Source organism: Neofelis nebulosa, chromosome 10 (genome assembly GCF_028018385.1).
Source record: "Neofelis nebulosa isolate mNeoNeb1 chromosome 10, mNeoNeb1.pri, whole genome shotgun sequence".
In the NCBI taxonomy this organism is placed as follows: domain Eukaryota; kingdom Metazoa; phylum Chordata; class Mammalia; order Carnivora; family Felidae; genus Neofelis; species Neofelis nebulosa.
Genome location: NC_080791.1, coordinates 105252380 through 105272551, shown reverse-complemented (window position 1 = coordinate 105272551; position 20172 = coordinate 105252380). Strand labels below are relative to the sequence as shown.

Genomic DNA, 20172 nt, shown 5'->3' with positions numbered 1-20172 from the left:
GCCTTGGGGTGCGTGGGGGGGGGGCACCGAGAAGTTCATAGTGTCAGACGTCATCGGCAGAGGTAGGGTCTACAGGTGTCTCGCCTTCTACCAGCCTAGGATGGCCCCAAACCGGTAAGAACACCGAGTTTCATTGCCTTGGACTTTGAATAGACAAACCTCGAGGGGCCTCATACAGACTCCTGGATATGTGTCCTGAGTGTGCCTTTGCCTTGACCTCAATCCTGACCCTTCCTAAACGGATGATTGAAGCTGCCAGCTCAGCTTGCTCCGTGCAGATTAGCCAGTGTCGGGTGTGGGGAGGCCAACAGCTGCAGGCTGAGCACCTTCCTGAATCACCTGAACAGTGGGGGCAGAGGAAGAAGGAAATGGCAGGTGGGTGTGGACGGTTTTCTTTTCACTGAGCCGTGGGCCAGAGAAGGAAGAGGCTTTGCAGAGTGTCTGGGTTGGGTTTCACTGTTGGGAAATTTCCAGAATGGGCTACTTGTCAAGTAACCTGTTTCTTGGCCACCATACTGACTGAAGCGGAACGTTATTGATCTGAGTCACATCCAGCCATTGGATTTATGTTGTGCCGTTGATTGATGGCGTCTCTGGAGGAATCTTCAGTTCCCCCTCCTCAGTGTCCAGGCGGGCAACGGGCCATGTGGGAGCTCAGCCCTGGTGATGAAGATCCTGACCGCTCATTGAGCCTGGCCTGAGAGCCGGGCATTAGACTTCCCGGGCAGTGATTCATTTCATCCTCGTCAAAACCCTGTCTTCTAGAAGAAACTGAGGTATAGAGAGGTGAAGTAGCCTGCCCAAGGTCTCTAGCCAGTAGTGACCGAGGGCTCAGGGCTGTGTGTCTTCCAGAGCCGTTAGCCACTGGGCTTTCCCTGCAGGGCCGAGGCCCGAAGGAGGTAGTGTTCCCAGTGCTATCGGGAGAGACCAGGCCCTGTTCTTTAGAAGTCGAATCGAAAGGCATCAGTAATAACGATCACTTAGTAAGTTTGCATCAGTAATAACGATCACTTAGTAAGTTTGTCCCCGGGGCCGGGCACTGCGTTCCAGGGACATGCGCTTGACCGAGAGGCGGTGGAGTGCGGCGGTGGGGGGGACGGGCCGTAAAGCCAGACCCCTTCAGTGACACTCAGGCTCTAGCATTTCCTCGTTGTGAGACTGATCAGGCACGAGACTCCTTCGACGCAGGTGTCTTGTCTGTAAAGCGAGAAAAGCCGAGGGGGACACAGCTGTGAAGGTGCATTGTGAGGATCATACGAGCTGCTGCGCGCAGAGCGCCTAGAACACTGCCCTGTACCTCGCAAGTGCTCTGCACGCCATCTGTGGGGACTGTCCTCCTTCCTCTTGTGCTGGTGGGACGGTGAGGCTTGGGGAGGGGCACTGAGCAAAGCCTGGTTCCGCCCCTGCCCCCAAGGAGTTCCCAGCTGAATGACCCTGGCTTTGCCCTTGCCTTCCCCGTGCCTTCCCCATCCTGCCAATGCCTGCCTGTCCTTCAGATGTCAGCTCTCCTCTGGGAAGCATTTCTTGCTCTTTCTCCCAAAGTGTTCATCCTGCTCTCTTCCTCCCTCCCTCTGCCCTGCTGCTGAGATATCACAGCTGCAACAGAGTGGAGGAGGGGGGCTTGGGCATAGGTGAGGGATGAGGTCAGGGCTTTTCAAAATGTGCTCTGGGAAGGTGCTCTGAGGGCCCCCTTGAGGCTTTGGGGGAGACCAGCTGGGAGAGCAGGGCTCTCCCCCTCCCCCTTCCGGGAGGAGCATGGCTTCCGGGATCTGTTCTGTGCCCTGGGGGCTTGGGGGAATGTTTTAAAGGAGAACAACTTTGGAAATTTGGAAAACTAGCAAAGCAACAGGGTGCACCGGGCAAGTGGGAAAAGAGGATGGAAGTGGAGGTCCTGACAGCTGGAGGGATGGGGACCAGGGAGGGAGGGGATGGCTGGCTTTCAGGGAAGCTGGAGGGCGGAGGGCGCTGGAAGCAGTGCTTCCAAAAATTAATCCAAAGGTGTCCGGATCAAAACACTCTGGAGCAATGACCAGATACAACCTGGTGATTGGACATCACAGGTGTCTCGGGTGGCCTGGAAGATCGGGAGCGAGGGCGCGAAGCTGAGGGCATGATGGAAATGGGGGTCAGGCAGAGAGCGTGGTTTGGGGAGGGAAAAAGGTGACGGTTGAGGTAGTCACTGCTGGAATGCCGTCGAGGAATGCTGTTGAGGGGAATGTGCCCCGCAGGCATGGGAAGGGTCCCTTTAGGGGACAGGCTGGGTCATCCAGGGACTTTACGTAACCAGGCGCTCCACATCCTGCTGTCTGGCTCAGGCTCCATAGGTTGTCCCCTGCTGATGGACAGCCCCCCTACCCCGCTGGCCACTTAGCCCGTAGAGGCAGTTCGCAGAAGTCTTGGGCCACTCTGGAGTGCCCCCTGTGTCTGGCACAGTAAATGGGCTCATCATTTCCTGGATCTTCTCACTTAGGGGCCTGCCTCTGGGAAAAGGGGGTCAGATAGAGTTATTCAGTAGACCTGAGGAGCATGTGGTTGTTACATAAATACTATGTAAAGATGACAATTGCCTTCCGAAAGCCTCGTCCTGAGAGGTTGTATATCCCTCCGTCGATGTACAGGTGCACTTATATTTGAGGATCTTTGTTCAGGTTGGTTTGGAGCCTGTTTCCGAAAGCCACATCCTTAGCTTTCCTGGGGACCTGCCCTCCCTCCTGAGCCTAGCTGGGTATCTGGCCAGGTTGTCAGGCAGCGTTTTCCAAAAGCAAGGTGTGAGCGTGTGAATTAATGCTACCGAACGCCTGCCTGGTGGTTTTTCTGGCACCTCTAGCAGTGATCTCGCTGAATTCTCTTTAAGTCCTTACAACAGCTCATGATGTTGGTAGCGTTAGCCCCATTTCACCAGTGAGAAACAGTAAGAAAGGCGGAATAATTTGCCCAAGGTCATACAGCTAGTAAAAGGTCAAGCTGGGACTTCAGTCCAGGAATATTTGGTTCTTAAGCCCGGAACTCTTTCCACTTCCCTTCCTGCTGTCGTAACTATTTAGCACTGGGGGGTGGGGAGGAGTTCCCAACCCCAGAAATTCCTTAGAAAGAGAGAAGACTTAAGAAGGCTCCCTTCTGGTGCTTACGTACCAACTTTTCAAATTGAAGGAGAGGTCAGTTCGATGGTGCTTTGGGCCAGGTGAGCGGTGCCTGATGGTTTGATCTGTTTTTATTAAGTCCTGTGGGAAGTCAAGTGACTGAACGGTTTGATACTTGGGTGAGCGGCTAGAATCATTCTAGGAAAAGAAAACTAGATCAGGTCAACAAATATATCCTCATTAAGCTGCAGGAATAGGAAGCTTTCTAAGGCAACCGCAGGTGTTTTTGCCACGAGGGGTGGGATGGGGCCAGGCCTCTCTAACTCAGGCATAGGGAACTGCACAGGTTGCTATGGTAACTACTTGCTACTTGTGGGAAATGTACAAGAAGCCCACGGCCTTTACAACGCTCCCTGCAGGGTGATTTTGGGCTTGAAGTAGCTTGCAAGTCAGTGTGGTGTGGGAGCGGTGGGGGAGGGGAGCGACTGGAACCTGTGCTTTATCTCCAGCCAGGAGCCGGGAAATCCAGAGGCACCCTGCCCAGTCACAGTCTGGGCCCCGATTCAGTTACGGCAGTCATTTTGCTTGACTCGACATTGAGCTCCAGGGGCGTCAGGAGGCGCCCCGAATCATCGGATTACCCCCAAGAGGCAGAATAATTAACATTTGTTCAGTGCTCTGGAGCTTGCAAAGCCATCTCGGGGCCGTGTGCTCATCTGAGGCACAAAACCCCTACGGTAGGATTATCGTCACACAGAGCCCATTTTCCAGGTAAGGAAACTGAGGTGAAGAGACTTGATCAGGGTCACACAGCTCCAGGGTTGTGGAGCCAAAGCGCAGACCCTGGGCATCAGTCCACATTCCGTGCTTTTCTCTGCATCCTGTTGGGGGAAAGCTGCCATTAACTGTTCAGACAGAGACAAGGGGCGGAAGAGGCACCAGGCAGCTCCAAGGCTGGCATACCTTGTTCTGATCTGAGCTCAGAAAATGCTGCATTTTGCTTTACTTTTTTTTTTTTTTTTTTTTTTAGTTCATTTATTTTTGAGAGAGGGGGTAGGGGCAGAGAGTGACAGGGAGAGAGAGAATCCCAAGCAGGCTGGGCACTGACAGCACAGGGCTCGAACTCACAAAGATCGTGAGATGGTGACCAGAGCTGAAACCAAGAGTCGGATGCTTAACTGACTGAGCCACCCAGGTGCCCCTCTACTTTCTTTTTTTTTTTTTTTAAGTTTATTTATTTCGAGAGAAAGAGCGAGCGAGAGCGCCCGTGTGAGTGCATACGTGCACAGGTGAGCGGCGGAGGGGCAGAGAGAGAGAATCCCAAGCAGGCTCTAGGCTGACAGCGTGGAGCCTGACATGGGGCTCGAACTCCCGAACTGTGAGGCCATGACCACAGCCGGAATCAAGAATCAGGATGCCCAACCGACTTTTTCAAGGCAACCTTACTTTTTTTTTTTTTTTTTTTTTTTTAGCGTTTACCCTTGTAAAGGATCTGATATCAGTTGCAACTATTTGTTTTTGAGCTGAACAGTCCTGGCAAAGATGGAGATTGAGCAAGAGCCACCAGCGCGTTGTCCCCCTCTCTCCCCCATCAAGGACAGATCTGGAAGGCGGCCCTGAATTTGAACCCTTCCCGGCACCCTTCTCCCTCGAGACATCCTCAGCCCCCTCCACCCCACCCCAGGGAGCAGCGGGAAAGGGCACTTCCTCTGGCCTCCACCCCCCGGGGTGTCATGTAGTCACCTTTGGGCCTCGCTATCCTCGCTAGATCGTGTTCCTCTTGTTCCGGACGTGTGAGATCAATGTAGCCAAGATATCAAGTGATGGAGAGAAGGCGACACCGAGAGATGCAGGGCCAGGGGCTGGAGACTTCGTTTCCCCTCCTGGTTGCGTGCGTACTACCCGGGCCCCGGGGCCACACCTGCGGCCCCGTCCCCTTGCTTCTGGTGGCTGCTCCAGCCTCGTCGGCCCCCATTCTCAGCGCTTGGTGGCAAAAGGTGGGCCCAGGGTGCCCGTGCAGTGCCCTTGTCATCTCATCCCCCTGTCCTCCCTGCTTTTCTGTGGCATCTGTCCTCCGGGCACGTGTCTCTCGTGGAGGGACCCACCCGGTGTTTCGTCGTTTTACAACTTTTGTGTTGGCTACTGGAATTTTAAAAAGGGAGAGGTGTCCCCTGCATCTGCATTCCTGGCTTCCCCGGGAGACCTGGCGGCTCTGGGCCGCCCTCCTTCCTGCAGGAGGTGCCTGCGCTGGGTTGGCCCCTGACGCCAGTGCCTGCCTGGCCCTGGGTGGGTGCCCGAGTTCATGAGCTCGGGTGTAGGTGAGAGCTGCGGAGGAGACAAAACAGAACAAAACAAAAAGTTTTTCTTCCTTTTTATTAGCAAGGAAACAGTGACTTTTTCTCCTTGCGGAGGGAACGCAGATTAGCACATGCCTTGCCTTTCCCACTTTGTTCCCAGTCTGATTCCCTTTGAGTCGATGGTGTCATCCCCCAAACAGAGGTGTTATCTCGCTGTACTTGTGAATGCTGTAGAGCCACCTGCCTGTGCCTCCAGCCTTCTCCTCTCCTCTCTCCGCTGTGTGGGTCTACAGCGGCTCCTTACAAGGGCCCTGCTGTCACCTGCCCTTGGCCCTCTGGCTCCTGTCCAAACACCAGCTGCCCCCCTTCAGTGAGGACTTGTAGGCCTCTGACACCCCCACCCCTCAGAGCCGTCCACCTTTCCCCTCCTCACTCCACTGGTCCCCACCTGTGCTACGGCCCCTCGTCCCTGCATTCACCGTGATGGGTTCTCAAGGTTTTTGCTTTTTAAAACTGAATCGAGGGGCGCCTGGGTGGCTCAGTCGGTTAAGCGTCGACTCTTGGTTTCGGCTCAGGTCATGATCTCACGGTTTCGTGAGTTCCAGCCCCGCATCAGGCTCTGTGCTGGCAGCGCTGAGCCTGCTTAGGATTCTCTCTGCCCTTCCCCTGCCCACGCTGTCTCTGTCTCTCTCAAAAATAAATAAATAAATAAAAACTGAATTGCGTCGAGGGGAGTTGGCCTCAGATTTTTTTTTTTTTTATGTTTATTTATTTTTGAGACAGAAACAGAGCATGAACAGGGGAGGGGCAGAGAGAGAGGGAGACACAGAATCCGAAACAGGCTCCAGGCTCCGAGCTGTCAGCACAGAGCCCGACACGGGGTTCGAACCCACGAACTGTGAGTTCATGACCTGAGCCGAAGTCGGACGCTTAACTGACTGAGCCACCCAGGTGCCCCTGGCCTCAGTTTTATATGTTGGGGTTGTGCCTGGTGCATAGTAAAAACTCAGAGTTTATTTGCACCCCTCTGCCCCCAATCATCCTTCCTCCTTTTAGTTGGGGTCTTGTGCAGCTCTTGGCGGGTAGTAACTGCTCCGTAAACATTTGCTAAGTGAAGGCATAGAGAGATGAAGGAAGGCGTGGTAAAGGGAAGTAGTCCTGTTCTCGAATCTCCACATCTTGCATATGACTGTCTGCCAGCTGACTGACCTGTCCTCTCCCTCCCTGCCGTGGTCTGTTTTTTCTGGAAGCCCTGCTGTGAGCTATCAGTGGGCCAGGGTCTGTGCCAGGCACTGGGGAGACACAGGTGAACAAGACCATCCCCCTGCCTTCAAGGGGGCCCGTGTCTTTTCCCCTGTCCCCTCCTGCAGACCCCACCTGAGAAGTACCCAGCATCCTCCTGGGCAACTTGGCCAGCAGAAGGGGGTCTGAGTCAGGGCCTGGGGTGCTGAGGGGCGTGGTGATTGCACTTGTCAGGCTCGAGAAGCAAAGCCCGTGGACCGGGGGTCCCCAGATGACTTCTCCATAATGTCCCGGTTGTCTGCGTTGTAACATCCCTGATCACAGCTGCTTTGAGGAGTGCCGGTTTGGATTTTCCTGGCGGTGGGTGCCCAGGCTTCAGGGGCACCTGCTTTGCGGGCCTTGGGCAGAATGTCCTGTTCGCCCCTCCTTTTCCACATTCTGAACCCAGAGAAGTGCTTGCTGTGTTCAGCCTCACCGGGTGGCCCTGAGAATCAGGGGGTGGCTCTGTGACTTCTGAAAGGCCTCGGGAGCTTCCAAGGGCAGGGGAAGCCACGATAAATCCCTACAAGATTACACTTGCCAGCCCAGGCCTGAGCTGTTGTCGGAGGGCGGGGTCGTGAGCCACCTCTGTCCCGGAGGTGGGGACCCAGGATGGGCCTGGATAATTGGCGTGCTCTCGTGGGATTGTAATCTCTGCATCTCGGGCAGCCTTATAACTAAAGCATCTTCGTGGCTCTCCTGCGAAGGGCAGGGCAGGTGGGGCAGAGGTGCTTGTGATGTTACAGCAGCAGGGGTGGAAGGAGACTTGGGCCTCCCGTGGTGTGACCCCGACAGCTTATAGGACCTTGGGTAATACCCTGTTTGTTTCTGGGCTTCCTTTCATCTCTGAAATAGGGATAATTAAGCCTCATGTTTGCTTTAGTTACTGGAGTGATTGTATAAACTAATGGCAGAGTTGGCTAAGGGGCCTGTTCTGAAGCCCGCAGTGAAATGGCATCGACACAGGAGAGTGGTCTTTTGCAACCACGGGGCTGAGATGTTTCTTTTTCTGGATATGGGGGCGGTCATCTTTCCCGGTAGGGGAGCGGCCGGGATAGTCATCACAGACAGGAGCCAGAACACTCTCCCGTCCCTTTGATCTTCTGAGTTCAAGAAGGTGCACGCGAAGGTGCCTACCTGGGAGGGAAGTGGGGGCAACCTTGGCACCTAGGAGGGGGGGATGGGGCGTCCCAGGCAGGGACAGTGCCGGGAGAGCGTGGTCTCTGAAGAGATCTGTGCTTCATTCATGGCCCACTTTGGGGAGAATTCCCGCTGTCTGCAAGACGGCGATTTTTCGGGTCACCAGCTAGATGTTACGGGGATTTGTGTCGCAGGGATTTCAAGGCCATCAAAGAGCCAGGTGTGGGGCTTTCGATGGCAGAGAAAGATTGTCACGTGGAGCAGCCACACACTTCCATGCACCGCAGCTAATTTTATTTCTTGATTGGCCACCATTCTTAACACAGCAGAGTCCCCTTTCTTGCTAAGTGTCTACAGTAGCTTCCCGCCAAACTTTGATGACCGGTGACATCCTTGGTGCCGTGGCCGTCCCCGTCCCTGGTGAAAGCAGCAGTGGCCTCGTGCAGGTTGTAGCAACATCAGGCCCCTCTTTGTGCGACCCGGGGAGGGGACTGGGCCACTCTGCTTTCACGGACGTCCATCGAACGCCCACGCTCACTGCCGGTTCAAGGATGGACACTAGATACACGGAGGTATCGAGAGCTCTGTGTCAGCCCCAGCGGGAAAACAGTTCAGAAGGTTATAAAATACTGGAATGTTTGACAAAGGTTTTGTTTTGGTGGCTTTTCTCTAATCAAATCATTTCCCTTTTTGTGTGTGTGGGGGGGGAACAGGAAAAGTGGTCGGTGAAGGCAAGCCCATCGAGGAAGCCAGTCTCCTGGGGTGGCTGTAGGGTGGCTTCTGTGTCAGTGCCTTCCAGTCAGGCCGGCTCCCAGTGCTTTCTGGGCCTCCAGCCCAGCGCAGACCCTCCCCCTCGACTTACCCCCCCCCACTTGGCCTCTGCGTCTTGTGGGTCTCCTGGCCTCTGGAAGCCTGACAGTGCAGCAGGCATGTGCTGTATGAATCTCCCCGTGGACGTGGCCTCGCCTGGACTCTTCTGGAGAGCGTTAGCCTCCTTGTTCTGCTGGTTGGTCTTGAGACCGTGGTGGCTGCTTCTGATGCTGCCTCACTGGGCCCACGGCCACGGGGCTGCAAACCTGGAGCCTCAGTCCCCGGGCTGAAGACCCCTGTCTCCTGCCTGGCCCCACCGTGCCTATATGAGGCAAGCCCTAGGCGTCCGAGGGAGGTGCGTTTCGGGTCCTGGCAGAGGTCCCTCCGTAGAAACAACACAGGAGATTGAGCCCTGCGTTCTCATCGTGCCTCCGCGTGGACCGGTTGACAAATCCCTTCCTCTCCAGGGTCTTTGCTTTTCCTCTGTCAGGTGAGGCTGGGCCCGCCTGAGTTCCCTCAGAGGGAGGGGAAAGCAAGGCAACAGGTGCCAAACTGGTTTGACCCTGGGTAGCTCAGTTAAAATGAAAACTCCGTTAAAATTCATTTAAGAGCCCTGGAGAGTTCTGGGTCTGGGAGAAGACTTGGAACTCAGGCGATTGTGAGGCACGTGGTGTGAAGTCCCGGACTGGGGAGGGCACTGCCCCAGTCACTCACCCAGCTGTGTGACCTCGGGTGAGTTACTTCTCCTCTCCGAGCCTCCTCTGTGAGGTCGGGTGACAGTGGTACTCACTGTGGTCAGGGTCCTTGTAACGGCAGGCATTTGTGGAGTGTGCACTGAGTGCCAGGCATGGACGGAGAAACTAAGGCACCGAGAGGTTAAATGAGCCGGCTCCTAAGTAGCAGGGAAGGAATCACACCCAGGCAGCCTGACTGCAGAATCCGTTCTCCTAACCGCTAGGCCAGTGGCTCTCCAAGTGTGTTTCCAGGGCCTCTGGGGGTCTTTGAGACCCTTGTAGGCTGCCTGTGAGATCAGGATGATTCTCATGAGCTAAGACATTTTCCTTTTTACTGTGTTTCTCGTGTGAGTATACAGTGGGGTTTTCGGAGGGTACATGGCACGTGATCACATGATTGTTCTAGTGGCTAATGGAATACGGGGGCTTGCATATTTTTTTTTTTTTTTTTAATATTTATCTTTGGGAGAGCACAAGCAGGGGAGAGGTAGAGAAAGGGGGACAAAGGATCCGAAGCAGGCTCTGTGCTGACAGGCTGACAGCAGCGAGCCTGATGCGGGGCTCCAACTCACAAACTGCGAGATCGTGACCTGAGCCGAAGTCGGGCGCTCAACCGACTGAGCCACCCAGGGGGCCCTGCGTCTTCTTGTATTTGAAAAATGTCTCTCCCTGGCCACCATGAACAGGTGTTTCCGTCTAGACAACCTTCTCATCTTAAGAAGGTTATAAAACCCCTATGTTATGTAAGCAGCATGTTTACAGAAATGACTCTTCACCCAGAAGAATCCCCTTGAGATCCGTTCACGTTGTATACGTCAATTCGCTCCTTTTTACTGGAGAGTAGCACATAACTAGTACAGCCGTACCACAGATCGTCTGATCGTTTACTAATTGGGTTGTTTCCAAGCCCAGGCTGTTCCACTTAAAGCTTCTAGGAACATTAAAAAAAATAAATAAATGTGGGGCGCCTGGGCGGCGCAGTCGGTTAAGCGTCCGACTTCAGCCAGGTCACGATCTCGCGGTCCGTGAGTTCGAGCCCCGCGTCGGGCTCTGGGCTGATGGCTCGGAGCCTGGAGCCTGTTTCCGATTCTGTGTCTCCCTCTCTCTCTGCCCCTCCCCCGTTCATGCTCTGTCTCTCTCTGTCCCAAAAATAAATAAAAAACGTTGAAAAAAAAAATTTTTAAAAAAAAATAAAAAAAAAAAAATAAATGAAAAAAATGGCTCGCTTTTAATACCTAATATGGTCAGTACTGACACCTAAACTCCACACAAGGGAACCTTCTTCGGGTTCCTCCATAATGTTCGGGGTGGGAGGTGTCCTGAGACCAAGAGCTGTACGCGACCTGTTGCTCGAGGCCACATTGCCTTGTGTGGGACACGGAGCGCGACACCCGCCGAGTGAAGTGGTTGGGGGAGGGTTACTCTGCTCGGGGCTCCCCCGGTGGGTGCACGGGATCCCCCTGTGTGGAGGAATGAAGCCTGCACCCGCTGGGGCCTCCGCACACGCCCTGCCGACCTTGCCGGAGGTGTGTGGTCCGCCAGCTGCCCCCCACCCCCCACCCCCCCCACCCCGGAGCTTCCCTTGGCCCCTGGCTCTTTGCGCTCAGCCCCGACCGCAGGAGCGGGCAGACACCCTGTTCTGTGCTTGGACCCCGGCTGGGCGCTGCTGCTGTTGTGGGTGCGAAGGCCCGGCAAGTTCTCAGCCGGATCTGGGCCACGCCGGAGGCCTAATAAGTAATTTCTGTGGTGTTGGAGCCTCGGGCCGGCATTTGCGCTAAGCCAGACCTTGCGCTAAGCTAGTGCTTTGCCTGCCCTCCCTCTCTGAGCCTCACACCGGCCCATTCTGCTGATGAAGGCCCGGAGGCTCAGGGAGGTTCCCGTTTGTCCTGCGGGTCCCGTCGATGGCCGACCCCCTCGGTTGGCCGCGTGGTTGGCCGCATGGTAGCAGCGTGCCTCTGGAGTTCTTCCCGGGGCCTGTTCTAGCTGCCATTCTCCTGCTCCAGCTTTTAGACCAAGGCTTTTTGGAGCAGCAGGGTGAGACTTGGACCAGAAGGGTGTTGAATTTTGAGGCTGCCGTTTCCTGATCTTTCTGGTCCCCACCCGGAAGGAGCCAACTGCCTGCCCCCGGGGCAGGATCAGGAGGGACCACACATGCAAAAGGCATGCGCTCCGGTGCCCAGTAACCTGTGGCCTCCGCGGTCACCCGACTAGCCGGGAGCTGTCGCCTTTCTTGGAACCTGGCCCTGGATCAGCCGGATCAGCATCCCCAAGGGAGATTCTGGATTTCTGGGCCCGCCCAGGCCTAGTGACACAGAACTCTACCTTTGGGACTGGGGCGCCTGCGTTTTCAGAGGGCTTCCCCCTGGGGTTCAGGCACGTACCTGCATTTGGCATTCCTTGCCTCAGAGGTTCGGGACCACCCTGAACCCTCAGGAGATAAGACACGGTGGTGGTGCCTCTGTTTGGCTAGCTCTTTCTCAGGAGGGTGACGCTGTATTTTGTTGTCGAAACTAGGGCACTTTTGAGCATCAGAAGGGAGTACCGTTAACAGCTGTGCTGGCACATGAGGAGTAAGCCGGTGCTTTGCTGGTGAATGGGGTGGGTGTCCCTGTTGATCCGTTTCTCCTTTCATCTTTCTGATGACCTGGGAGATGTCAGCCCCTTCCATTGCAGACGGGGAAACTAAGACCTGGACAGGGCCGCTTCTGACCACACGGGCGTAACCTTGGTCCTTGATTGCAAAGCACCTCCTTGGATTAACCATCACTGTCGGCTCGCGCTAGCTGAGCACAGTACCCAGGAGGATTGGGGGCTTCCAGGTCTCGCTATCTTTCGAACCTGGAATCTTTTGAAAACTAACATCACTTTCGTAATGAGAAAAATCTACATCGAAGCTATAAAATGTGCTTCTGGGGGCGCCTGGGTGGCTCAGTCGGTTAAGCGTCCGACTTCAGCTCAGGTCACGATCTCGCGGTCTGTGAGTTCGAGCCCCGCATCGGGCTCTGGGCCGACGGCTCAGAGCCTGGAGCCTGTTTCGGATTCTGTGTCTCCCTCTCTCTGCCCCTCCCCCGTTCATGCTCTGTCTCTCTCTGTCTCAAAAATAAATAAACGTTAAAAAAAAAATTAAAAACGTGCTTCTGGAAAAGATAGCAGGGGAATCCTGTCAGCAGAAAGGAAGAGTGTGCTGGGGGTGTCTGTGCTGCCTTCTCCAGGTCCCTGGGGCTCCCTCTCGGGGCTTGGCTGTGACCCCTCTGTCACACAGACAATCGATGTCCCTCTGGGCAGAGTGACAGAGGGGGAGGGTTGCTAAAACCAGCTCTCCCGTCCAAGCAGATGTTCTTTGTGGGTCAGTCAGCGTCCTTTGCCTTCCCGTTGCCCTAGGGGCCAATTTGATTATTTTTTGTGGTCGTTCTTCTCCAAGGAGACCTGCATGTGACGGTCCGTTTCTGTGGCACGTGGAGGGGACTGCAGTTGCAGAGAACACTTGAGGGAAGCCCAAGGTTGTCGGTGCGCTAGATAAAACTAGCTGCGATGCCCTTGAGCCCGTGATGCTGAGGCCGCAGAGCCCCCGTGTGTGAAGGTTTGGGTGTATTTCTGGTTCAGACAGAAATAGACACTTAGCGGAGGTCATGCTGGCATCGGGGCTCACGGGCGGCCTGGGGCCAACGTAGTCTCTGTCCCTGGCCGCCTGTCCTGCCCTGTCCCGTGTGCACCTTGGGTAGTTTCATCCCACACCGTAAGGAATCCCAGTTTTGCCTCTGGCTGCCCAGTGCTTTCACATACCTGTTGCCCATGGTTTGGGAGGAGGAGTGGCTTCCTGGTGTCCCCGGGACAGGGGATGGCAGGGTGGCCGGAATGAGCTGGAAGCATCGTCGGAAAACCGTGGCGTGTCTCTCGCTTCGCTCTGTGTTCACAGGGAGGATGGAGACACTAAAAGGCAAGACCTTGGAGGAGCTGGAGGAAATGCAGAACGACCCGGAGGCCATTGACCGGCTGGCCCTGGAGTCCCCTGAGGTAGAGCAAGGCTGTCCTGGGGCCCCAGGAAGAAGGAAGGCCAGCAGGTGGGACCGAGGCCCTGCTTCAGGACGCCGGCCTGGTGGGAGTCGGGGCCACATTCTCCTCCCTTTTCTGTGGCCTTCACCCTGGTTTGGATCAAGCCGGAGGAGCCCCCGAGATCGGGATCCAGTTCCCGGGCCCTCTGGGAGTTCTAGGGGGCGGTGCTAGGGCGTCCAGGGCCCCCATGTGAACTCGGGGGGACCCACCTGCCCCGGGAGTCCCCACGTTGTTGTTCCAGCCTGAATCTGGAGGTTTCTAAAGGTACTGCTACTGTTCTGTAGCCGCCTTTCCCCAGGGGCCTTGTGTGGCCCTGCGTCTCCGGAGGAGCCCTTCTTGGGCTCATCTCCTGTGCAGTCCTGTTTCCTCCACCAAAGGGCGCCTAACCAGCTCCGCTCTCCGCAGTCCCCCTGGGAATAAAATCACCCTTGCAGACGTGTAGAGCTTCACACTTTATAAAGGCTTTCCTGCCCTCCTGTGTCCTCAACCGTGACTCCCCCTGTGAGGTCAGGAGACTGGACGTGGCCGAGAGCTGGGTATACTGCGGTCCTGCCCTGAGCGGCGCCAGCCTGCCCACTGTTCTGGAAGCCCCTTCCGCTGCCCCTAACGCTGGGCGGAGACCTGAGCACAAGCGATGCCGAGCTCGTCTGAGCGGTGCTTGGAATATATTTTTATTTTATGAACAGGCCTGGTGTGTCTTTTCTGGGGGTTCACGACCTGTTCCCGACAGAAGGGAAGCCACCCCGCCTAGCTTCTTCCTGCTTTCTGTAGGGGCACGTAGCGAGGCTGTATTCCCTTGCCCTTCCTCGCCTGTGCTCTCGCTGCCCGCCCCGCGACCTGCCCCTCTACCCAGATGAGCAATCTTTGCTGGGGGGTAGGGATCGAAGTGGGGGCAGGGACGCAGTAGGGGGCAGGGTCTGAAGAGAGGTGGGGGCGCTCCGTGGCATATCCTGGTGCCTTGAGCCCGCTCCGCGAGGACAGAAAGCAAAGCCTGTGTCGGTTAAGCTGCAGGCCTGCCTCTGTGGTCGGTTAGGCCGTGACTGCCGGGGTCTGCCTCAGCTGGCATAGTGCTGGGCATAGAGCAGGGTTTTTTGTTTGTTTGTTTTTTTAATTTTAGAGACACAGAGTGTGTTCGAGCAGGGGAGGGGCAGAGAGAGAGAGAAAGAGAGAGAGAGAAAGTGAGTCCTAAGCAGGCTCTGTGCTCAGTGAGGATCCCGATGTGGGGCTCCCATCCCACGACCCCGGGATCATGACCTGAGCCACAGTCAGGAGTCAGATGCTCAACCGACTGAGCCACCCAGGCGCCCCGGGCACCAAGTGCTTCTTGACTCTGCCGTGAGCACAGGTTATAGGAATCCCAAGGCCAGCTCTGAATGGCACGTGCAACTTGGCAGAAGCGAGCCTTCACAGAAGTATCACTACTTGACTTCCAAGCTGAGCAGGCCGATAGAATCTACGTCGAAGTACAGAAAATGGCCGCACAACCTCTTGGGCTGCAGGCAATGCGAATTTTGTGGCGTGCCGCCAGCCTGACCGATCGATTTGAATCCTCAGCGGGGAAAGCTTTCTGGGATCAAGGGAAAGTAAAGCAGGGCAGGCTCCTCAGGCTTGCAAAAAGCCCTTGGACGAGGTTTCCACCACGGTCCGTATAAAACACAATTTTACACGTCCTCGTCGCCGTGTGGCTGTGCAGAGAGAGAGGGGCTGGTTCACTTGGGGATGTGGACGCTGCTTGGAGAAAAGAGAGCTAGGTAGCAGGGGGCCTGTGTCCACACAGGGCAGTGAATGGTGGGGTCGCGGCAGGCTGGTGAACTCTCTTGACGGGGGTTCCGGAACTGTGGTATCGACCTCTTCTAAGTGACAGCTGGCGGGCTTCATAGTGACCCCCCCCAGTGGAGAAAGATTTGGGGGAGGCTGTGGGAGAGGGGGCAGAAATGCATAGGGCAAGGCGTAGGGCAGAATGACACAGCTTAGATATATTTGTTGGTCAAGACCCAGGGAAAAGGCAGTGGACACATGAGGGCCAGACGTTCTATGTAAGGGGCAGCTGAGCAGAGGGCTTCAGGCCTCCTGCTCTGGAGCTTGCCCAGTGACTCAAAAGAGTGTTAGTGGCAGCAAATACAGACAGCCCAGATGTGGAGGCAGCTTGCTGTCATAGGGAGACCAGAGAGACCATGGCCAGGCCCGTGATCCCTGGGCCCCAGTGGCTGCACCGTGGAGGGGAGGCGGATGTGACGTCCCTCTTCCCCGTCTGGAACATGAAAAGCAGGCTCCAGTCCTGCCCCTGAGCTCAGATCTCAGGGCCCTGTGGCTGGGGATCAGCAGGAGGGCAGGCTTCCCGGAAGCCCCCTCTTCCCGGGTCCCCATGGCCTGGTGGAGGACGAGCCGGCCCATCACGTGCTGACCAGGGTGGCCCCTACATGGAAGCCGCCCTTTGCCGAGCTGTGCCCTGAGCCCTCTGCTGGGTGCTGAACGCTCTCTTTGGTGCCACGTGTCACTGTCTCAGGGGTGATGGGTCCGAGCCTCCGCCCTCCTCTCGGTAAAGGGGACTCCCTGGCACGTGGAGGGAGCTTTGGGTCAGAGCAGGTCCGGGAAGGGTTCCTGTGGCTGCCGCCTCAGCCGCTAGTGGCAGCAAGGGACCTGGCTGAGGGCCAGAGCGCTGCTTGGCTTGGGGAGGTGCTCTCAGGGGGCAATGTCCGGGGGCAAAGGCTGGCTTCAGGTGGCCACAGGTCGCCCGTGTCGGTGGGAGCCTTTTGCTGGCTGTGAGACTCCACTCCAGTTCTTGGGGGCCCCCTCTGCCCGCTCATCTGCACAGCTTCTCTGCAGGGCATGCCTGTGGCCTCGGAGGCGAGGACAAGTTTCTCCTGAGTCAGCGTCACGGTCTGGCCCTGCCTTTCTCATCCCTCAGGGTGACTGTTTTGGGGCCTCATGCACGTCCGGCCTGTGGTCTGGCTTTGGCCACCTTAGCGCACCTCACGGTGGGCTTCTTGCCTCCGAAGCTTGGGGAGAAGTGGCTTGGGAGTTTGGTCCCTTCCCTCCTAGAAAGCCTCTGACTTGTTCCTATTAATTGGTCCCCCTGCTTCCTGGAGGCGTCCGCGGCCCTTGGTGGGCCTTGTTCCTGCTCCCCCGTGGCCGTGGGCAAAGCTGCCGACCGTCAGTGCGTTTTCCGCATGGATCCGCCACAGAGGGTGTGGGATGAGGTGCCTGGGTCACAGTGCTTTGCTCGGGGTCCGAACCTGGGTCTATCAGACTCCAGTCGGGGGCATCGCCCACTTCTGCCGCGGTGGGTGATGCGTCCCAGAAGCCCCCGGTCCAGCCTGCCGCGGTGGTGAGTGGTGGTGGTGGGGAGGGTTCTCCCGGTCCACATCCTGTTCCCTTAGGTCCAGGACCTGCAGCTGGAACGAGAGATGGCTCTGGCCACCAACCGCAGCCTGGCTGAGCGGAACCTGGAGTTTCAAGGTCCCCTGGAGATCAGCCGCTCAAACCTCTCGGACAAGTACCAGGAGCTGCGGAAGCTCGTGGAGCGGTGCCAGGAGCAGAAGGCGAAGCTGGGTAGGGGCGGCCTGGGAACTGCTCGAATAGGTCCCCGTCCTTGCCCCCGGACAGGAAAGGGCCAGCAGTGAGGACGACCGTGTCCCCAGCCCCTGTGCTAAGTGCTTTCTGTACGTTTTCTCACAACAGCCTATAAGTGGAGGTACCACTGTTCTTGTTGCAAACATGAGAAGAATGAGGCTCAGAGAGAGTCAGGGACATGGCCAGGGTTACGTGGCCAGATTTGGGCTGGATCCAGATAGCCTGCATTCCGTGCTGTTGCTCACAACGCCACCAGCCCAGCTTCCGGTTTCTAGGGCTGCCCCGGGCTCTCCGCGTCCCAGGATCTGCCATCTGCGAGGTGGGAGGGGCTGTCCTGGTCTGGACAGTGAAGAAGCCGGATGCTCAGAGAGTGAGGCCGAGCAGGCTTGGGGCTCGCCGGTGCATCTTTGCTTCCTGCTGGCATCGGGTGGCACTGGGGAGGCCGGCTAGCCAAGGTCTGGGCTGGGCTCGGTGGATAGAGCTCCTCTCTGCTTAGGAAGGCGACCTCAGGGAACTGGGCCACCTGGGGCTCCACAGCAGACCCCAGGGCAGCGGCCGGACCTCGGAACACACAGGGGTCACTCCGAAGGTCTTCGCCCAAACCTTAGCCTCCAGCACCGAATCAAGAGGCGCTTTCAGAATGTTGATCTTTCTGCCCTCCCTTCCAGAGAAGTTTGCTTCAGCACTGAAGCCAGAGACCTTGTTAGACCTTCTGCAGATCGAAGGCATGAAGATTGAAGAAGAGTCTGAGGTAAGATGGCCATCGTCACCCCCTCTTCTGGCGGTAGCGTCGGCCCCTGGAGCAGGAGCCCTCGGAACGAGCACTGGGTGCCTGTAGAGTCGGGACAGGGGGCTTCAGATGGTGGCACAGATGAGTGACGCCATCGGTCCCAGTGGATGGGGTGAACAGGAGCCTGGTCCCGCTGGCGGGAGCCGGAAGGGCAGCTGCCGGCCCGGCCACAGGGCAGCTGGCAGACCTGGGTACGAGGTGGTGCAGCAGGAGGCCCCGAGGACTGAAGCCAGGCCCCCGGCCCCTCCCTGGCGGCCTGGCCTCTCTGTTCTGCTTCCCTCTGGCCGTCTCTTCCGTCTGCGGGCGGACTGGCTCCCTCCAGTTCTCCGTGCTCTGGGTGCCGGAAGCTACCAGGTCCTCCCAGTCCGGGGCCCGCCTGCAGTAGGAACCGAGTAGCTAGTGTCCATGCATTTATTTATCACATACGGACAGCAGCCGCTGCGAGCCCGGCACAGCGCCAGGGGCGGGGGACAGCAATGGCCACAGTAGTCCCTGCCCTCCAGGGGCTGACACCCTGGCGAGGGAGACGGAATACACCAGCGAGCGCAGGTAGCCTGTGTCGGCAGTGATGAGGGCCGCGAGGAGAAATTCCCAAACGGAGGCCAGAGAAGATAGGGGGTGGCTGCAGTGCGCTGAGGTGGGGGGGCCGCAGCTGGGGAACACGGGTGGCCTTGATCCCAGGCAGGCCCGTCGTCACCAGACCTTATCTCTTCTAGGCCATGGCCGAGAAGTTCCTGGAGGGCGAGGTGCCCTTGGAAACGTTTCTGGAGAACTTCTCCTCCATGAGGATGCTGTCTCACCTGCGCAGGGTGCGCGTGGAGAAGCTTCAGGATGTGATGAGGAAGCCCAGAGTTTCCCAGGAGCCGGCTGGTGACGCCCCTCCTCCGCGCCCCCCGCCCCCCGCCTCGCCCGGCCCCCCCGGCGACACCCCCTGTGGCCGAAGAGCCGCCCCCGCCACCGGCGGCCGTGCCTCCCTACCCTTTGCCCTACAGCCCGTCTCCTGGCATGCCTGTGGGCCCCACCGCCCAAGGCGCGCTCCAGCCGGCCCCCTTCCCCGTGGTGTCCCAGCCCTCCTTTTCCTACAGTGGGCCTCTGGGCCCCCCTTACCCGTCAGCCCAGCCGGGACCCCGGGCTGCCGCGGGCTACCCCTGGTCCCCACAAAGGAGCACGCCCCCCCGGCCAGGCTATCCCGCGGCCCCCACTGCTGCCTCTGGCCCCGGATACCCCTTGGCGGGGAGCCGGGCCCCCAGCCCTGGCTATCCTCAACAGGCCCCTTACCTCTCGACTGGAGGAAAACCTCCTTACCCAACACAGCCCCAGCTCCCCATCTTCCCAGGCCAGCCCCAGCCCTCAGGCGTCCCCCAGCCGCCCTACCCTCCCGGGCCTGCCCCTCCCTATGGGTTTCCAGCACCTCAGGGGCCCTCCTGGCCCGGGTATTAGACACAGTCCCGGCCCTCGGCCCTTCCCTACTTCTCCTTGTACCGCAACCTTTGGCCCGCCCACCACTGAGATTCGAGGTTAAATTGCAGGTGGACTTGGGTCCTCCTTGTGGACTTGTGTCAGCACGTGGGAGCCTCGGGGGGACCTGGTCGGGAGCGTGCAGGCCTGGAAAGGCGCCGGCAGCGTGACTGGCTTGGCCGCACCAGACGGCCACGGCACTCAGTGGCCTCCTGGGGGAGGGGAGCGCCTCCTTTCAGTGACTGGCTTCAGCTTTTCTGGTGCTAGCCAGGCGGGGAGCTCGGTGCCTCCCCCGTGGGTGTCCGTGTGAGTGGGCAGGTGCGTGTGCTCGCGGGCACGCACTTGTGCTTGCACTCACGGACACCGGAACCCAATGCAATTATCTTTGTGATGAGGGGGTCTCCGGCCCCCGCTCACCCCCTCCCTCTCTCCTGGGATCTGGCACATTCAACCTGGTGCCCACAGCAAGGGATGCGACTCTGCGTCCGTCTGGTCCATTCAAGGATGGCCTGGAGCTAGAGTGGGATCGGGAGAGGGAACAGTAAGAAGAAACACTGATTTTTAAATCACATAAAGCCATAATTGAGCTCCGATAGGTTGATGTCAGATAAGCTTGTCCCGTGTGCTGGTTTGAACGACGGCAGCAGAGCCAGAGCAGCGAGAAAGCGGGGGGCTGTGAAGGTGGACCCCAGAATCTGAGGCAGAATCTGGAGGGGAGGGGCCAGCTCCGGCCCAGGAGATGGTGTCGCACCGGACTCCTTTAGGAATGGAGCGGCCGCCCTCTCTTCTCTGGGGCCCTCCACTTCCGGTTGACTGCTGAGGCCCACCCCATCCATCCGCTCCTTTAGTGCCTTGAATCTCATCTGCAGCAGCCCCCTCCCTCCGTCTGCTGCCTCTGGCTCCCTCGTGTAACTCCCCACCCCGGCACCCCTCCTGAGACACACATTAGAGGATGC

At 57.7% G+C, this 20172-nt stretch overlaps 1 protein-coding gene across 1 annotated transcript; it reads left to right on the top strand.

The window, feature by feature from the left end:
- The first annotated feature begins 172 nt into the window (after positions 1 to 172).
- On the top strand, positions 173 to 19297 carry VPS37C (VPS37C subunit of ESCRT-I). The gene is given in 6 exon segments (XM_058689202.1): positions 173 to 375; positions 13259 to 13356; positions 16776 to 16947; positions 17637 to 17719; positions 18475 to 18663; positions 18665 to 19297. Coding segments are annotated over 6 exon segments (1263 nt in total). The 5' UTR covers positions 173 to 188; the 3' UTR covers positions 19199 to 19297.
- Positions 19298 to 20172: the final 875 nt, after the last annotated feature.